This window comes from Aquarana catesbeiana, linkage group LG01 (genome assembly GCF_042186555.1).
Source record: "Aquarana catesbeiana isolate 2022-GZ linkage group LG01, ASM4218655v1, whole genome shotgun sequence".
NCBI lineage: Eukaryota > Metazoa > Chordata > Amphibia > Anura > Ranidae > Aquarana > Aquarana catesbeiana.
The window spans coordinates 391,905,200-391,925,321 of record NC_133324.1 but is presented as its reverse complement, the minus strand read 5'-3'; the positions used below and the strand labels follow the sequence as shown (position 1 = coordinate 391,925,321).

Sequence of the window (20,122 nt, the reverse complement as noted above, 5' to 3'; positions counted from 1 at the left end):
TATATTTTATCACCTTTTCTCTCCATACTCCAAACCCCTTTAGTCTTCAAGTATAAATGATAGCTCATCTTAGCCACGGCGTAGCCCATCGCAAAATTAATATATGAAAGGCTCAAAAAAGGGAGAAACAAACACCAAAAAAAAAGCACCTCACACACACACCTTCATAAAACATTTTTCCCCAAGGAAAAAAAAGGGGGTACAAAATAAAAAGAAAACTATTCCGGGCCGGAATGTGAACACACATCCAGCTGAACCCCCACCCCCACCCCCTGCCTTTAGCCTATAGTAATTAGGACAAAAAATGGAAAAGGATTAACATCTTATCAACTGGATATGTCCCTACAACTAGAAGACAGATGTTAATAATTTTTATCCAGCCATATTGTGGCCATTTTAGAGTTCTCAAAAAAAATTGTCTCATCCTTAACAGCATTCCTCAACTTGGCCAGGTATAACATTCCATACAATATTAGAAGCTTGCGGAGACACTTTTTAACTTCTGTATATTGAGCCCTCATTTTCTGTATTTCAATTGAGTAATCTGGGTAAAAGGAAATTTTTGAGCCCTTTACACCTATATTACCCATTATTCATGCCAGGGCCAGGATTGTGTCTCTGTCTCTAAAGTGTAGCATTTTTACAATAAATGGACGTGGAAAATTTCCAGGAGGAGGGGGTCTTGATGATATCCTATGTGCACACTTAACAGAGAGAAATGAAGAAAAATGTTTTTTTATCAAAAATCTCCAGCAACCATTGTTCCATGAAATCTACAGAATTGTTTCCTTCTATCTGTTCAGGGAGGCCCAATATCCTCACGTTATTTCTTTGGAGCCTATTTTCTAAATTATCTATGTAATTAGTGTGATGTTTCGACTGTAGTCCCACCGCTTTGAGGTCACACTGCATAAAAGCCAAGGTATCTTCAACATTACTGACTCTATCCTCCACAGTCATTTTGCGCTCTTGCAATTTTTCCATATCATGACGTATAATAGTAACTTCCTCACGTAAGTACTGAAACTTATTTGATAATGCACTTAGTGTAGTGTTACATATCTGTACTGCTTGGAATACATCTTTTAGAGTTGTCTCTCCCCCCTGTGCATTTTGTATAGTCTCTTTATTGACAGTTTTATTTCCTTTCTTCTTCACCTCCTCCTCACTTCCCCTCTGTACAAACATAAATCTCCTGTACTTTGCGTGTGTAGGCCCCGGGATCAACGCATGAAAATCTTGCTTCTCCAATATCTGCACAGGTATATGCTATGCGTGCTGTATTACCAAAGGTTCCATGGTCATATTTCCTACAGAGCTTTGCGATTTCTCCCCCAAACCTTTATCTTTTATCTGTATCCATTGTGAGGATGGATCATTACTATCAGGGGCGTCCTGGGCCGACGTTGTTCCTTCCCCTCTATTCCTTCTTTGCATAGCTCTAGTAGTTATCTCGAGCTTCAGTTTTATTCACACCAAATCTTACAGCTCAGGTATTTCAGGCTCCAGGGATGCCCTTGTGCCGTAACTACAAAGAATTCAGTACAGTGCCACACAGTTCACCACTGTTTAGCACTATTCAGCACCGTTCAGCACAGTTTAGCACCGTTCAGCACAGTTTAGCACCGTTCAGCACAGTTTAGCACTGCTCAGCACAGGTTAGCACCGCTCAGCTCCATTCAGCATCGTTCTGCTCCATTCAGCACAGTACAGCACAGTTCAGCACCGCTCAGCACATTTCAGCACAGTTTAGCACTGTTCAGCACAATTCAACACCGTTCAGCACTGCTCAGCACAGTTTAGTACCCTTCAGCACAGTTTAACACTGTTCAGCACAGTTTGGCATTGTACAGCAAAGTTCAGCACTGTTCAGCAAACTTTAGCACAGTTCAGCACAGTTTTAGCAGAGTTCAGCACAGTTTAGCACAGTTTATCAAGGATCAGCACTTTTCAGCACTGTTCGGCAAAGTTTAGCACTGTTCAGCACAGTCCAGCAAAGTTCAGCACAGCCTAGCGCAGTTTAGCACAGTTCAGCTCTGTTCAGCACAAGTCAGCACAAATCCACAGCATTACCTTAAGCCTCACAGACAAGAGACCAGAACACTTGCCACACTTTTAAGCACTTTAATTCCTCCTGGACTGGTCTAGAATGAATAATGCTCCCACTTTTGATCGATCCACTGTACTCCTGTTCTGATCAGTCGCTGGCGCGCTCCACGATCTAGTGTCTGAAGCCGATGTGTCCACCACCTCAGTATCTCATTATCTCTGCCAGCCAAGCCAACCAATCCCAGGACACTCTGGAGAGGCAACGCAAGGTCACAGAGCACAGCAGTCGGGAGACAGCACAATCAGCTCTGGCCACACCAGGGGCTCCTGTATCTGTCCAGTCTGGTACAGCGAGGAAGGAAACACGTTGAAACACGCTGTAACACACCATTCTGTCTCCTGCAATAAGCCTGCTCCTACACCACAACCAACAATCTCAGCTCAGGTAAGCCCGTCCACAGCTGATATCAAGCTAGTAATCAGCAGGATCAGGAGCAAAGCCAGCTCACGTCTGCTCACATTGAAGCCCGGCCCAACCCCCCCTAAAAATATTCTGCTTTGTGGTGACCTAAAACAAACATTCAGACCAATTTAGATTGTGCCGATGGATTGTTGTGTGCTATCACATGTTCATTAAAGTTCGGTATTTTGCATATAAAAATGTTTTGCCGTAAGGCAGCCCATGTTTTTTGGACTGAGTGCCTTATTTTCAGACACAGCACACCAGAATGCACAGTAGTGGGTTACAGTGCATTGCAGAGCACTGTAACCCAGATGCGTTGCCTTAGTGTGTTGTTTTTGAAAGTAAATGGTACCACATGTGCATTGTTGTGCTTTGTAGTATTTCAGTGCATGAGTATGAAGGGGCCCTAAATGTAACATAAAAGACAAAACAATGCTAAAGTATGAAAAATCTGCGACAGCACCTCTTTCAAGCTCTATTACATCTTCTTTCACACCTTTCCAACAATTCAGGAAGGCCCACTTGCGTGTGTAAATTCCAATTTTGTCGAACCAAGACTCACCCTGTTTCTCTTGGCCTGCAAAGCAAACACATTTTATGATATAAAGGAAGCATTTTAAAATTAAAAATATTATTAGGTGCAACTGTTTCAAGGAAATGGCTTTGGATCGGTAGAATCTGGGAGCAAAATCTTCCAATCAGCCTGTCGTACAACAGCATTTTTCAGAAATCAGGAAAAAATAAATACTGTTGCAAGGCTCAGTGACCATTTCGTAATTTCATCCTGTATCTAACTAGGGAGGTTGCAGACAGCATAGGAAAGAAGAAGATCTGCTTTAAAATGGTTGTAAAGTGGTTGTTAAAGTGGAGTTCCACCCAAAAGTGGAAGCTCCACTTATCTGCTTCCCCCCCCCACACACCTTGCAGGGGGGAGGGAGAGTGGGAACCTGTTTATGACAGGTACCTATCCCCACTTACAGGAGATCTCGCCATGGCGAGATCACTCGGAAGTTTGGCCCCCCTCCTCCTTCCCCGCCGCCAGGCAATCAGAATGCGCAGGAGGGAACCGGCTGTAAAGCCATAAGCCTACACTGCCGGTTTCCCTTGCAGGCAATGGAGAACCGAGAGTCGACGGAAACATCAGCTGGGGCGCGGACATCGCTGGATTCCAGGACAGGTAAGTGTCCTGGTATTAAAAGTCAGCTGCTACAGTATGTGCAGCTGCTGAATTTAGATTTTTTTGCTTGGTGGGGGGGAGACTCTGCTTTAATGCAATATCTGCCTAGGTAAAAAAAAACTTCTGGGTGGGTTCAGTTTCCCCTCAGCCCCCTCCTATACTTACCTGAGCCCGATCTTGATCCAGCTCTGTGCCTGAGAGCAGCGGCTCTCCCTGTTCTCTCTCTCTCCACTGGCCAGGCAGCAGTGGACTCACACAGCATGGCTCGGGCCTGCATGAGTGCCCCCATAGCAAGCAGTCTGACTTGGGACTCCAGAAAAGGAAGATTGGGGCTGCTGTGTGCAAAACCATTGCACAGAGCAGGTAAGTATGACATGTGTGTTTTTAAAAAAATGATTATCTTTACAGCTACTTTAATAACACTGAATGTTAATAATCTACCACAATAAAATGTCTGTTTTCAGGGCCCAAACTATTTTAGACTTACACATTTAAATGCAAGCAATGTTATTCACCTATGCAGGTGGCCATAAAGAGGACAATGTCTTGATTTTTATTAGCCTGCCTTACATGTACAGTATAGTGAGAAACAAGGCAATTCAACAGGCAGAAGATATAAACCAGATACCAAGCACGTGGCAGTGTGAATTAGCTGGTCAGACTCAATTACTGAGATCTGTGCTCTACACTATAGAGTAGGAATTACATTATACCATTTTGTATTACAGTTTTTCTCCATTGTTTTGGCTCATTTCTTGAAACAGAAATTACATTCTCAAAACTCTAAGATCATTTGGCAAAACATTCTTACAGTTCAGCACAACACTATAACTCACATGCAAAAGCTCATATCTCTCCCAAAACTGTTCACTCATGCTTCAAAACCATATTCCTTTCCCATATAAAGAGTCAGTGCACCCAAAATGGCAAAGATTCTTCTCAATTGCTTTGGCTCATTTCTTGAAACAGACCAGACGTTCTCAACTCTCTTGGTGCTTTTGCCAAAATAACCTGGATGGTTCCGCACAACTCCATGGTTCACCTTCAAAAGATCATATCTTTCCCAAAACAGTTCACTCATGTGTCAAAAATAAAATTCTTTCTCAATCAAATAGTCATGGCCCCCAAAATGCTTCGTCCCTTTGGCAATGTGTAAGAACTGCAAGTCAAAATGTTTAGATGTTTTGTCTCTATGGCAGAGGACCATTGGAATATCCCTCATGTCCACCTTTCAGTCTTAGCCCAGTCCTTCATTGATAATGGTTACTGTACAGCTTTTGTCTAACTAACTGAATACAATTGTGTATAAAACTGAAAAAAAAGAAAAGATTTTAGGGTATGAGTAGCCTCCAAGGTTTGACATCACACATTGCACTCATACTGCCAAGGAAAAATTACTTTACAGTATTGTAACCATTATCATTCACACACAAAGTAACTTCCATACATCAGAGTAAAAAGAAAATGTATACAGCATAATATACGGAAATATAAACACACAAACAAAAAACAAGGAAAATTACATTTAGCCTACAATGCTGTAAATAAAGCTGGAGTTTTACAACTACTGTAACATCTCTTCACTGGCCACTGTCCTCACCCTCCTGCCCATCCACACGCTGCTGTCTGTCTGGCCACAGATTCTCATCAACATCGCAGCACATATCCTCCCTTGCGATGCAACGAGGGAAGAAACGGCGTGCATGTTGCAACCATCCCCTGCACTGATCTCCTGTAATATCCTCACAGGCAGCGTCCATTGCATGAAGCAGGGACCTCTGATCTTGAGCCCGATGCTCATACACTCTCCACCTCCAAGCGGAGAAAAACTCCTCAATAGGATTGAGGAAAGGAGAGTAAGGTGGTAGGAACACCATATCCATCCTTGGATGAGCAGTGAACCAGGCCCTGATAAGCGGGCCACGGTGGGAATTAATTTTTAGGGATCAAATCCAAATGAAGGTGGTCCAAGAAGATGAGGAGCTTCTGTGTATTGTATGGGCCAAGACTGGGGATGTGAGTGGCCACACCATTCTCAGAAATGGCAGCACACATAGTTATATTGCCCCCTCGCTGGCATGGGACATCCACCGTGGCCCGGTTGCCAATAAAATTACGGCCACGTCTTGGCCCTTGGCCAGGTTGAAGCCAGCCTCATCCATATACAGGAGTATGTGAGAGGTCTCGTTTCCTTCCAATGTCATTATTCTCTACAATAGAGTAAAAAAAAGAAAACATCAAATCAGTCATACAGAAGAGTCATACACTACACTTACAGACAGTTACATAGGAATGTTCTATGTTTTACACAAGTTCAATATGCTACTGGCCAGTATTCCAGTGGTTCCAAACCTGGGGTACATGTACCCTATGCAAAGGTACTACAGGGGGTATTTGACAGAAAGGGGAGGGGAAAAATTGTCAAAGAGTAGACTTACTGAAATGTTACAGTAAAACCCACAGTATTAGATAGATTTACATGGGAGGCACTACTGTAATTGCAGCTCTTTGACCCTTTTTCTTACTGTATTGTATGTTATATTGTTCAAAATAAGGAATATAATGATAATTGCATCATACAGTAAGCTGCAGTTTTTAGGCAAAATGTGTATAAATCAGATACGTAAATCAAATACTTTCATACCTGGATTACCTGGATTCACAAATCAGGTAAAGTGGGTACTGAAACCAATACATTTTCGGGACCACTGCTTACGGTAATTGTAAAAAGGTTATCTTGATAGACAACCAGTGACTGACTTACATGTACATACTGGTACCGCAGCTCTTTCACTCTGTCAGAGTTCCTCTCAAATGGTACCCTGTAAATTTGCTTCATTGTCATCTGATGCTTCTTCAATATGCGGGCTATTGTGGAGATGCTTATAGAATTGACATTTTGGAATATGGCATTGTCTTGTAGGATTGCAGTGCGGATCTGACTCAATGTGATGGCATTATTTGCAAACACCATGTTACAGGTTGTCCTCCAATCCTAGACATAGAATTCAAAGGACAACACTCCATTCATAATTTATACCTTATGTATTCTGTACAGAATGAGTTTCCAATGTAATCGTATTGTTGTTTTACTTACAGTAACTTTACCACAATTCTAATGCATCACTGCACAGTGACTGGAATACTACTGGAAACTGTATCATCAAAATTGTAGAAAATAAACTATTCCATACTATTCCATAGTTTATTTTCTACAACATTTTTCTTGGCATTGTTAGTATCATACATAACATCCCACTGAGGTAAGGTGCTGTAATACTGTAGGCCTATCACACACACACACTAAATGAATACGTAAATGAGTAAAAAAACATATTTGTTGCTCTATGCACAGTGTCCTGTCCTATACATTATATAATTCCATCATTGACTGACTACATACCTGTTTTCCCTGTGAAAGGTTTGGATGATAGAGGAGACTGTAGAGGGAGGCACATTAGGCTGCACTCGGCGACCTGCCTCCGTCATTGTGAGGCCATGGTTGATGACATGGTCTACAATTGTGGCTCGAATTTCATCAGGGACAGCATGGTGTCTTTGTGCTCCTCGGCCTCTTCCCCCTACTCCACCACCACGCACACTTACTCCTCCTCCTCTTCTTCTTCCTCTTCCTCGAGCAGGCAGTTGCCCTTGTTCATTTACTTGGCCAGGTGCCTCCATGTTCAGAAATTGTACTGGTCCTGCATGGTCAAGCTCTATATATACATGTTTGGCAGCATTCACAATCATAGATAACACCTGTCAGGTAACTAAACATACTGTTTGATTGGTCATCTGAAACCAACTCCAACTCCTACTTCGTTAGTCAAGTTCTAGTTGCACCTGACTGTCAATTGCTGTAATCATTTTATCAAATGTTCCAAGTGATTCATATATGGTATTCATGGTATTATGTTCCTGTCAGAGAGGTAACCTGGTTGGGCGTCGGTGCGCGCCGGGGCGTGTTGGTGCGCACGCTCCTGTGCGTGCTGGGGCGCGTGCTTCTGGGGGCACTGGCGTGTCTGATCCGGCTGGCCATGGTGTGCGTGGGGGTGCCCGGGCGCGCGCACGCGTACACGTTAGCGCACGTCCGCCTACAGGCATTGCTATACGTGTGCCTGGTGGTGCTGGTGTGCGCGCCGGTGTCCGGGGGGGTGCTCGGGCGTGTGCGGGTGCGCGGGCGTCTGTGTGCATCGGCGCGTGCACGAGCACGGCGTTTGGCGCCAATCAGCCTATTTAGGTTTGCTGCAATCTCTGATCAGTGCTGCCTGATCAACAGCTCTTGTGCCAAGTTCCGTGATCCTCTCTGTGTTCCTGTGTTCCCGAAGTTCTGATCTGTTACGACCCAGCTTGCCTATTGGACCTCCTTGACTGCTGCCTGAACCTGACCCCGGCTTGTTTGACCCCGCTTTTGCCTGCTCCTCTTGTACCTCTGCTGCCAGCCCGTTGCCGACCTCTGCCTGTGTGTGACCAGCCTAACAGCTCCTGCTCAGCGTCAGTTCCCAGTGTTCCTGAGTACTACCTGCTTCTTGGAAGACCACCTCTCTTCCGGATCCTTACACCAGGCCCTCATACCACTCCGCACTCGTGGGCTTCCTGTCTGCTCTATCAGGGGCCCCGAGTCGGATACGTAAGGGAGCCTACCCTCTGCCCAAGCGGACTCACCGGTCTGGTAAGTGGGAGACCTGACAGTATCAGGCAGCCATGACCGAGTCCGGGCAGGGGGCCTCCCCCATGGATGAACTCTGTAGGCACCTAGCGGGCCTCACCCAGGCAGTCAAAAGCCTACAAGAAGGCTATACCAGATTAGAAGGACAGGTCCGGGCTCTCTCAGCATCTCCTCAAGGAGCAGCGTCTGCCGGCCCTTCCGCAGCACCCTCTGTAGTCATGCTCCCTCCGGAGCCCAGGGTACCCACACCCGAAAAGTTCTCTGGAGAACGTTGCAAGTACCGGGCATTCCGCAATGCATGTGAGCTTTATTTTGCCTTAAAACCCCGCACGTTTTCTCTGGAGGCCACAAAGGTGGGGTTCGTCATATCACTACTGACCGGTGAGCCTCAAACTTGGGCTCACCGTCTACTGGAGCAAAAATCCAGATCCCTGGATTCCTTGGATGACCTCTTCCTAGCGATGTCTCAGCTATACGAGGACCCCCAACTAACGGTTACTGCTGAAGCCGCCTTGCACTCCCTGCAACAAGGTCGCAGAACGGCCGAAGACTACGCCGTAGAGTTCAGACATTGGAGCTCTGATACAGAGTGGAATGACGCTGCCTTGCGTCACCAATATCGGATGGGGTTATCCGATTCCCTCAAAGATGAACTGGCACGTGTTGGGATACCTCAGACGCTGGATGAGCTCATAAACTTGTCAATCCAGATTGACCGCCGCCTGAGAGAGAGACATTCAGAGAGGTCAGTTAGCCACCCACGTCCCACTTGGATGTTGCCCAGGGTTCCTAGTGCTCCGAATCAATTTCCTCCTGCCTCTTCTGCTCCGGCCACAGAAGCTCCAGAACCCATGCAGCTTGGTCTGCTCTGTCCATCCCTGACCCCGGAAGAAAAGACGCGCAGACGTACTCTCAATTTGTCTGTACTGCGGAGAACAAGGACATTTTGTGAGGGCCTGCCCCAACAAGAGACGTAAGTGCCTGCCGTCCTCTTCTTTATGTGCACCTGTCTTACCCAGATCTGGTAACCATTTGACACTTTCTGTTATGTTACAGCTTCCTGGAAGGAACATCCCAGTATCGGTCATTATTGATTCAGGAGCATGCAGCGGCTTTATTGACCGGACCTTCGTTGATAACCATAGTATTCCTCTCCAACCCAAGGCCCAGGGACTTGCAGTATTCTTAGCAGACGGTTCCACCCTCAGCTCCGGACCAGTTACCCAGGAGACCGTTCCCTTACTGGCCACTATTGGCCCGGAACATCAGGAACTCTTACTCCTGGATGTCATCTCCTCTCCCCTCTTTCCAATCATCCTAGGAATGCCTTGGCTGCAAGCTCACAATCCCAGCATCGACTGGTCCACAGGAAAGATTCAGTTTCTCTCCAATTACTGCAAACAATACTGTCTACTTAGAACACCCATAACACCATCTCAGTGTCTTTGCTTAGACTCTGATACCAAGCTTTACCAATCCCTTCCCGAGCCCTACCGGGATTTCCTGGATGTGTTCAGCAAGAAGGGGGCAGAGACTCTCCCAGTACACAGGCCCTACGACTGCCCAATAGAACTCTTACCCGGAACTGAAGTTCCCTTCGGAAGGATTTTTCCTTTAACTGAGCAGTGTTGTGGAAATTTTATATTAATGTGTTGTCATAAGTCTCCCAGTGTCTGATCAACCACAGCCCGCTCTAAAGAGCTGACTGCGGCAGATCGACGCTGGCTGAGACCTGTTAGGTAGTGGAAAACTTCCTGGTGTTTGGAGAGAGGTGTTTGCGGAGAGAGGACATGTCCGCCAGCAAAAGGGCCCCTGTGCAATGCACAGAACGATCGTCTGGTGGGGATGCGTTCACTCTGCAAAGACTTTATCGGTTTAGAGGTGTTTTGCTCTTGTCACCCCTGGTATGCCTGATCAACATGTTTGGGGTGCCCTGACGTAAACCTGCAGATAATCTCCCATGCACAAGGAACTTTAGTCATCGTCATTTAGTATATTGTATCATGTCCTGTAGTCATTGTTCATTGGTTGTTTTGTGTTCTGTTGTTAAATCCTTATATGGTCACTTACATCCTGTGAGGTCATATCCTGTGAGGTCACAAGCTTTGTAAGAGGTGTTTGGCTGTTGGAGGCGGAACCCTCGAGCTTTTGGGACCTCCTATTGATATGCTAATAAAGTGGCTCAGGCAGACAGCTGAGGGGGGCTGGCTGGCAGTGTGTTTTTGGAACCTGAAGCAGGAGGATGTGATTATTTGTGAGCATGAGACACACACACACCAGAGGATGGATACGATCAAAAGGTGAAATGCATTGGTATTATATCATTAGACGAAATTGTTATTATGATTAGAAACAGGAGATTTGGCTTTGTGCTCTGTGTGCAGCCAAATTTCGCTAACAGCATGGCGAGCCAGAACGTAGGAGTGAACAGAACCTCCTTCAGAATCGGATCATTAAGATGTGTTGGGGAGGGTCTGCTTCATAAAAAGAACACATTTTTCGTCTTTTGAAATAATGCTGGAAGTTTGATCGTATGTCTGGTGTGTGCCTGTGTGTGTGTGTGCCTGTGTGTGTGTGATTTGTATCTCGAATCTTTGTGTAAGTGACTGATGCTGTGTAACAAGTTTGTAATGCATGTGAGAAATGGATGAATTGTAATTATTACTTATGTATGGGACAAGTAGATTACATGAGTTTTGTAAAGTGTTTGATTGACTCAAGACACAGATGGTTAGTGGACTTTGATGGTTATGAAAAGAACATGAAGGCATCACTGTCTGTACCTCTCAATGTTTTGTTCCTGTGAAAGCTGATGTGAACTGAGTTTGAGGGTATGTTACAGCCGTGTAATTGTGGGTTATGTGGCTTGATTGTTTCACTGGATAGCATGTGTTCCTAAGTTGTGTTTTTTTGTAACTTTAACACTTTTAAATGTTTGTCTAAGGGTTCATTTAGTATCTCAAATGTGTAATTTTGTGGGGAGAAATTTTTGGTTTTGACAGGAATATGGTTTTTGTCTGCTACTTCCTTTTGTTCTCTTGTTGTTGTTGTTGTCTACCATGTGACTACGGTTGGCCATTTTCTTTTCCTTTGTGTGTGAAGTTTGAAATGTTTATCCATCTTGGTCAGTTTTGGCGGGAAAATGCGCCATTTTGTTGTGGTCTGGCTTTTGTTGTGGTCACCATGTGCATCGGCGCCATTTTGAAGACCTGTGAGACTTCCTATAGGGGACGCTCCATTGTGTATTCCTTTGTGTGTGCAAAGCCATGTGCTTTAAGCTACAATCTGGCTTCTAGGCACCATTTCGTGAATTCTATTTTTGTACTGTTTACATACTTTTCAAGGAAATTTTTGCGTTTTCTGTATTGAATATTGGTTTTAAGTTGAAATGCCTGTCGCATATCCAAGTGCCCATGCATTGTTGGGACATCACAATAGGAGCTGTTTACACCCTGTGGGGGGTCTCAGGTTTCTAGGTAATAGCATGGGGGAGTTCTAACTCTCAGAGTCAAATAGAGTGTATTGTTTAAGAAATCCTGGTTTGTCTTGTCATTTGTTAATGTCGGCCATTTTTCCGTAGTCCGGGTTTCATTCACCATTTTGCCGTGGACCGATTTTCGATTGCTGCAACTGCCTTTTTGTTTATGCTGATTTTAGTCTCCAGCGAAATATCTCTGGTTTTGTACTGAATTCCATTTCCAGTAGAATCATTTAGGTTTTTATTCCAGTTGTTTTAAAAAAAGTTTGTTTCTAGTTAAGATTTCTAATGTCTTGATAGACAAAATATGAAGCTATTTGAGGCTTCCCCTCCCCCTCCCTCTTCCTACTCAGGTGTGCAACAGGAAGTTGGTGGGAGGGGCTTGGGGTCTTTTGACTTGTGTTTCGAAGGACAAAATCATTTTTATTTTTAAATTATATTAAGGTTTATACTGTAATACAGTTTTGGGTAGAGAGCAAACAGGAGGCATCCAAGTTATTGTTGTAATATCTAGGTACAGAGAGAAGCTATAAGATTGTTTTGAATAGCGGAGGATTTCATGGTGCTTTGTAGTTTGTCTGACAACACATTTATAGGCTTGCTGATAACCGGTTGTAGAGCATGTAAATGTGAGGATTAGTACGCTAGCACACCGGGAGGCCGTGTAAAATAATCGGAGAATGCCGGGTGCCAGTACTGTAAAAATAGTCACTAAGCAGTACTGATCCGAAAACTAGTGCAAGGGTGCCCTGGACGCAGGGACCGCCATAAGCGATTCGAGTCGTCATGGGTAATGTGCCGTCCATGCGTTGGAGGAAAAAAATGAGGCTCCACACCAGTCAGACAGCTGCACTTCACATGAGATCTGTGTCTGGGGCTCCGGACATGAGACCCCTTAAAGATTGACATAGGTGGTCCAAGGATACTATTTTGGGTATCCCTCTGGAGTTGATGTTGCGCGACTGAGGTTTCAGAAATCTGTAATGTTGAGTGAGTTGATGGATGTGTAGTACACGTTTGTGTGATTAAAAATATACAGGCCTGTTTTTGAACTTTGTGTGGCTGGTCCATGCAAAGATTTTGAAATGCTCTCTTGCCTTTCAAATTGTATTCTTTTCTATCGCTAAAAGAGTGAAGGCAGCATTCCATCTGGTTGTTTTTATTTTTTCATTTTCATTTTTGGGAACTATGAAATATCTCCCCCACATTTGTATCTAAATGTTTCTTTGTTTAATTGTTTGTATGTGGTAACAAGATGTTTGAACCTCCTGTGATAGCCCTCTTGCGTGTCGCGGCTGTTGTATTTTAGGGAAAAAAAAAAATGTGAAAGTAAGATTTACAGAGGGTTTAGTTATTGTCGGTTTTGTGGAATGTCAGTGACAATTTACCAATGTACATGAATGTTGTATTGTTTACCATTCTTTCAAGGATAGAGTAATAGCTTTTGTTTATAAGTATCTTTTCAGGTCCAAGGAGTTTCTGGAAGTGTGTGTACAGGTGTATAAGAAGGTAAAAGTATCATAGGCTATTTCACTGTTTTATTCTGCACCATTCTAAACCCTGCATGTCTTCCTCCAGTTTGTAATGAGGAGGGAAGAAAAGGGGGGATGAGAGTGGTGAGAATAACACATTTTCAAACCAACAATACTAACCGCTCTAATTCTAACCAAGTTTGTGCCAAGACTGTCTTTTTTTGATGGAATTTGAATCAGCAAGCAGCAGTCTGGTGAAGTAGGCTCCCATCCCAGATGCTAAGAACCTTTTTGTCACTGGTTCCAGGTATTACACACCGGATGGTAAGCCACGCACAGATTATGCAGTGACCACAGTCCCGATGTCTGGGTTATTGTCATATGAGGTTTGTTTGAAGATTAACCAAAACCAGAGTTGTACTTTCCTCATTAGCTGTCACCTACATTCTCAGCTGATGGGGTGGGTGCAATCACTGTAACATGAACTTCAAAAGGTCCATCACAGGGTTCACGAGTCCATCCTGGACCCTGACACAATAACCAGTTTACATTCTTTCCAACCAGGTGACTGGGTCATTGTAAAGAAGCTTGAGGGATGAGACCATGCCAGCCACTGCCAGAAGCTGATCAACTACAAAGAGTAGAGAAGTATCTTTGTTCATTTATATTTTTTTGTTTAATACATTTTGGCAAGGGTAATGATGAAAAGCATCCCAACTAGCTAAGAAAGAGAACAGGACACGTGGTCGGGTCTACTAGTGCCCCAGCGATGACGGCGGTACATGCTATATGTGACATTCATATTGGTGTGAGGAGTTTTGACAGACTAGTAAAATCCAAACAGACACCTGTCAAAAGAACTTAACAAAACATTTCTAGAGGGTAAAATTAATTATAATTTTAACAATAGCTCGGGTTCTTGCCAGCTTTGGTATCGGGATAACTAGGTAGCCCACAAATGTGCTACAACTGTAGTTTGGTATTAATGCGGATCTACAGCTTTATAAGGTAATTTCCCGTAAGGCAAGAGGTTCATGTGTGCTGGTGAAACTTGTCCCAGCATCTTATGTCGCGGCCAATCATGAGGATCTGATGGCGCGAGAGAAGGTAAGAATGACAGGGACAGCTGGAAGGGAATTGCTTATACACGGTGGGGGCTTGAGCTTATGAAACACTTGAACAATTTCTCATCCATTGAGGATGAGATGTTTTCATGTAACTGTTGAAGCTACAAGGAAGTTCCCACAGTCCAAGGGGGTTTCTGGGAATTCATAACTAAAGATTGTTAAATCTGGATCGGGGATAGTAGTGACAAAGTTCAGGCCCATATGGATAAGGTTTAGATCCCTGCAAGGCAAAGCCAGAGCTATAGATAGTGAAGGTTGGAATCCTTTTTAAGGGTTTGGGAATCGTTGGGGATTTAATTTTTATCTTGCAGCGGATCATAGTGAAGGAAGTAGGGGTATATATACTCATGTTGTTTTTGTCTCTATTCCTTCTATATGCCATGATGAGGTGCTCCTGTTGCCTGATTGGACACGTGACCAGAGCCTGAGCAGATGACCACATCTTCCCTGATGAGATGCCCCGAAGCCCAACCCACGTACAAAACACAGAGGACCCCAGACCAACCGGCGACTAGTACAGCTCACCACGTCATCTCCAACAGAGTCTACAAGCCGTGTTTTACTTTTTATGGACTAAGAAGAAGATCAGGATTCATCGAGGGACACATGGGATCATATGACAAGAGGAGGGACTGTTGTGGAAATTTTATATTAATGTGTTGTCATAAGTCTCCCAGTGTCTGATCAACCACAGCCCGCTCTAAAGAGCTGACTGCAGCAGATCGACGCTGGCTGAGACCTGTTAGGTAGTGGAAAACTTCCTGGTGTTTGGAGAGAGGTGTTTGCGGAGAGAGGACATGTCCGCCAGCAAAAGGGCCTCTGTGCAATGCACAGAACGATCGTCTGGTGGGGATGCGTTCACTCTGCAAAGACATTATCGGTTTAGAGGTGTTTTGCTCTTGTCACCCCTGGTATGCCTGATCAACATGTTTGGGGTGCCCTGACGTAAACCTGCAGATAATCTCCCATGCACAAGGAACTTTAGTCATCGTCATTTAGTATATTGTATCATGTCCTGTAGTCATTGTTCATTGGTTGTTTTGTGTTCTGTTGTTAAATCCTTATATGGTCACTTACATCCTGTGAGGTCATATCCTGTGAGGTCACAAGCTTTGTAAGAGGTGTTTGGCTGTTGGAGGCGGAACCCTCGAGCTTTTGGGACCTCCTATTGATATGCTAATAAAGTGGCTCAGGCAGACAGCTGAGGGGGGCTGGCTGGCAGTGTGTTTTTGGAACCTGAAGCAGGAGGATGTGATTATTTGTGAGCACACACACCAGAGGATGGATACGATCAAAAGGTGAGATGCATTGGTATTATATCATTAGGCGAAATTGTTATTATGATTAGAAACAGGAGATTTGGCTTTGTGCTCTGTGTGCAGCCAAATTTCGCTAACAGCAGGAGCTGGGCACCCTGAAGACCTATATTGATGAAAACCTAAAGAAGGGATTCATTCATCCCTCCACATCTCCAGCAGGTGCGGGCATCTTCTTCGTTGAGAAGAAGGATCACTCCCTACGTCCCTGCATGGACGTAGGGAGTGAATAAAAAACAGATATCCGCTACCCTTAGTACCTGAACTGTTTCAAAGATTGGGGACCGCTACAGTTTTTACCAAGTTGGATCTCCGCGGAGCTTACAATTTGATCCGCATAAGAGAGGGGGACGAGTGGAAGACGGCTTTTCGTACTCGATTCGGGCACTTCCAGTACCTCGTCATACCCTTTGGCCTGTGTAACGCGCCAGCCACCTTCCAACATTTCGTTAATGATGTCTTCCGTGACTTTCTAGACCTGTACGTCATAGTCTATCTGGACGATATTCTGTTTTTTTCCGCTTCCCTGATGGACCACCGCAGACATGTACGAAACGTACTAACCCGACTCAGGCAACATGGGCTCTATGCCAAACTCGAAAAATGTGAGTTTGAGCTCCAATCTATTCAGTTTCTGGGTCTGGTCATCTCTCCCGAGGGTATCAAGATGGACCCTCAAAAAGTATCCGCTATCCTGGATTGGCCTGCACCCGTAGATAAGAAAGGAGTACAGCGCTTTATTGGCTTCGCCAATTTCTATAGGAAGTTCATCAAAGGATTTTCTTCGATAATAACCCCCATCACTGAACTCATCAGACAAGGGACCCGGTTTTGCTGGACTCCTAAGGCGCAGCTGGCCTTTGAAGAACTCAAGGCTTTGTTTACCTCAGCCACCATTCTTAAACATCCCAATCCAGCCCTACCTTTCGTATTGGAAGTTGACGCATCCGAAATTGCGGTAGGAGCTGTGCTCTCGCAAAGACAAGGTGCCAAAGCCCTCCTGTACCCTGTGGGGTTTTTCTCACGTAAACTTTCATCTTCAGAAAGGAATTATGACATGGGGGATCGGGAACTTCTAGCCATTAAAGCAGCTTTAGAAGAGTGGCGTTATCTTCTGGAGGGGGCTGCTCACCCCATTTTGGTCTACACAGACCATAAAAATTTAGAATACCTGAGAACGGCTAAGAGACTAAAACCTCGGCAGGCCAGATGGGCACTTTTTTTTTCCCGATTCCAATTCCACATTACCTACATACCCGGATCCAAGAATGTCAAGTCTGACGCACTCTCTAGCATGTTCCACGACTCAGAAAAAGCCCTACCTCCAGACACCATCTTCCCTTCTGGGAATTTCCTGCTGCTTCAAGAAGATCTTGTCTCTCGAATTAGACGGGCCTCTATGGGAATGACACCATCTGCTGAAGCTTGTGCCAAAGAAGGGCTGTTTTGGTATGAAAACAAAATTGTGGTCCCTGAGGAGCTAAAAGTACAGGTGTTAGAACTCTGCCATGACCATAAGTTGGCCGGACACTTTGGCTCACGAAAAACAAACCTAATACAACGTACCTTCTGGTGGCCTCATCTTGTTAAAGATTGCAAGGAGTATGTTGATTCTTGTAATACCTGTGCTAGAAGCAAGAATAGCCGGGCGAGGGCGTGGGGTCTATTAAAACCTTTAATGGTCCCAGAGAGGCCGTGGACCATGATTTCAATGGACTTCATCGTTGAACTCCCCCATCAGAAGGTTTTTCTTCCATCATTGTTGTGGTAGATAGGCTGTCTAAGATGGCCCATTTCCTTCCCATGAAGGGTACCCCCTTGGCTATGGAAACAGCTACTATCTTTATCAGAGAAATTATTAGATTACACGGAGTGCCAACGAACATAGTTTCTGACCGAGGTGTCCAGTTCACCTCCAGATTCAGGAAAGCCCTCTGAGGCTCCTTGGAAATTGAATTAGCATTCTCCTCGGCCTATCATCCCCAGTCAAATGGGCAAAATGAAAGGACGAATCAGACTTTGGAGCAATATCTTCGCTGTTTTTCTGCATTTTCCCAGGACGATTGGGCCTCCCTGCTCCCTATTGCAGAGTTCTCTTACAACAACTCATTGCACTCAGCTACTAATCAAATACCATTCTATGCCAATTACGGCTTCCATCCGTCCTTTTTGCCTGGGTCAATACCCGAGTGCTCCTTTCCTGCAGTATCCGAAACTTTGGATTTCTTTTCAACAAACAATAAACTACTACAGGATACCATGGCCAAAGCTCAGGAATACTACAAGAGGATGTTCGACAGGAAGAGGCGTGGAGAGCTTGTCTTGGAACCTGGCAACCCAGTATGGTTATCCACCGCTTACCTGAAGTTGGCCTGTCCGTCCAGAAAACTAGGCCCTAAGTACTTGGGTCCTTTCTTGGTAAAGAGGAAGATTAACAACGTGGCCTATGAACTGCCTAACTCCCTGAAGATACATCCAGTCTTCCACGTATCTCTTTTGAAACGGTTACTCCCAATTCCTTTGTTGGCTGTAGTATCGGTCCACCCAAGCCTATCCTAGTTAATGGCGAAGAGGAGTTTGAAGTGGAGGCAATTTTAGATTGCAGAAGAAGACGCAACCAAACCCAATACCTCGTAAAGTGGAAGGGCTATGGGCCTGAAGACAACTCATGGGAGCCAGAAAGCAACTTGCACGCCAGAGAGCTCTTGCAGTCATTCAAAGTTTCTCATGCCTCAAAGTTGGCCCAATTGGGCATCCGGAGTCTGCCCTTGAGGAGGGGGCACTGTCAGAGAGGTTACCTGGTTGGGCGTCAGTGCGTGCTGGTGCGCGTGCTTCTGGGGGCACTGGCGTTTCTGATCCGGCTGGCCATGGTGTGCGTGGTGGTGCCCGGGCGCGCGTACGCGTTAGCGCGCGTCCGCCTGCGGGCATTGCTATACGTGTGCCTGGTGGTGCTGGTGTGCGCGCCGGTGTCCGGGGGCACGCTCGGGTGCGTGCGGGTGCACGGGCGTATGTGCGTATCGGCGCGCGCAAGAGCGCGGTGTTTGGCGCCAATCAGCCTATTTAGGTTTGCTGCAATCTCTGATCAGTGCTGCCTGATCAACAGCTCTTGTGCTAAGTTCCGTGATCCTCTCTGTGTTCCTGTGTTCCCGAAGTTCTGATCTGTTACGACCCGGCTTGCCTATTGGACCTCCTTGACTGCTGCCTGAACCTGACCCCGGCTTGTTTGACCCCGTTCTTGCCTGCTCCTCTTGTACCTCTGCTGCCAGCCCGTTGCCGACCTCTGCCTGTGTGTGACCAGCCTAACAGCTCCTGCTCAGCGTCAGTTCCCAGTGTTCCTGAGTACTACCTGCTTCTTGGAAGACCACCTCTCTTCCGGATCCTTACACCAGGCCCTTATACCACTCCGCACTCGTGGGCTTCCTGTCTGCTCTATCAGGGGCCTCGAGTCGGATACGTAAGGGAGCCTACCCTCTGCCCAAGTGGACTCACCGGTCTGGTAAGTGGGAGACCTGACAGTTCCTGAATAATTTTGACAATTGAACAGACTATTGTGCATGTGATGACTTAAACAATGAAATGACGCTGACACGTTTTGGAGAGAACAACCATTAGACTGAGAATTGACAATCAGTTTAGATTAACAAGATATATTCACTTGGAAATTGTGCTAAATGTAGGCTACTTGTACTTAATCATTTGAAAGATGTACTGAGACATTGAGACATGCACTGAGACATTTGCAATTTGATGAAATGAATGAGAAATTCAATTCAGTTGTGAACAATTGCCAAGTGGTTTGGAGATTTGTCCATGTTGTTTTGAGAATGTAATTTCTGCTTCAAGAAATGAGCCAAAACAATGGAGAAAAACTGTAAATGGTAGTAAAATCAATTATATACTGTACTTATATGAAGTAAGAAGGTAAAGGAACATCTTTGCTGACCCCTAATCGGGGGTATTGTCTTTTGTTCATACCTGAATCCTGAGGGACTATCCAATGGATCTTAACATGTTAACTCGTCTAAATAATATTGTTTTGCAAGAATGTAGTTCTATCATCTGATATCACCCTGCTATGACCTTATGGGGGAGATTTACTAAAACTGGAGAGTGCAAAATCTGGTGCAGTTGTGCACAGAAAATGACAAAAGAAATGGGGAATCCGCGCAACGGAATTGGGTGGGAAACTAAATGATGGACTGCTGCCCTCACGTACGCTATCTCCACCGAAGTGAAGTGAGCGAAAAATTAAATGTGAAAGAAGGGGGGTGTGAGTGTGGCGCCGTCCTAAGTCCTATTATTAGAACCAAACTTCTCCAGTAAATTATAAAAACAAAAAATATATTATAAAGTGACTTGTGCTATAATCCG

At 45.0% G+C, this 20,122-nt stretch overlaps 1 protein-coding gene across 3 annotated transcripts in view; it reads right to left on the bottom strand.

The window, feature by feature from the left end:
- Window positions 1-20,122, bottom strand: part of LOC141147192 (uncharacterized) — an 87,472-nt gene that overhangs the window by 37,387 nt on the left and 29,963 nt on the right. For 2 of the 3 annotated variants that reach the window (XM_073634349.1, XM_073634358.1), the window contains exon 3: window positions 2,976-3,089. The exons of the other annotated variant lie outside the window; for it this stretch is intronic. In XM_073634349.1, coding sequence (XP_073490450.1) covers window positions 2,976-3,089 — 114 coding nt within the window. The remainder of the gene's footprint in view (window positions 1-2,975; window positions 3,090-20,122) is intronic. 3 annotated transcript variants of the gene reach the window in all.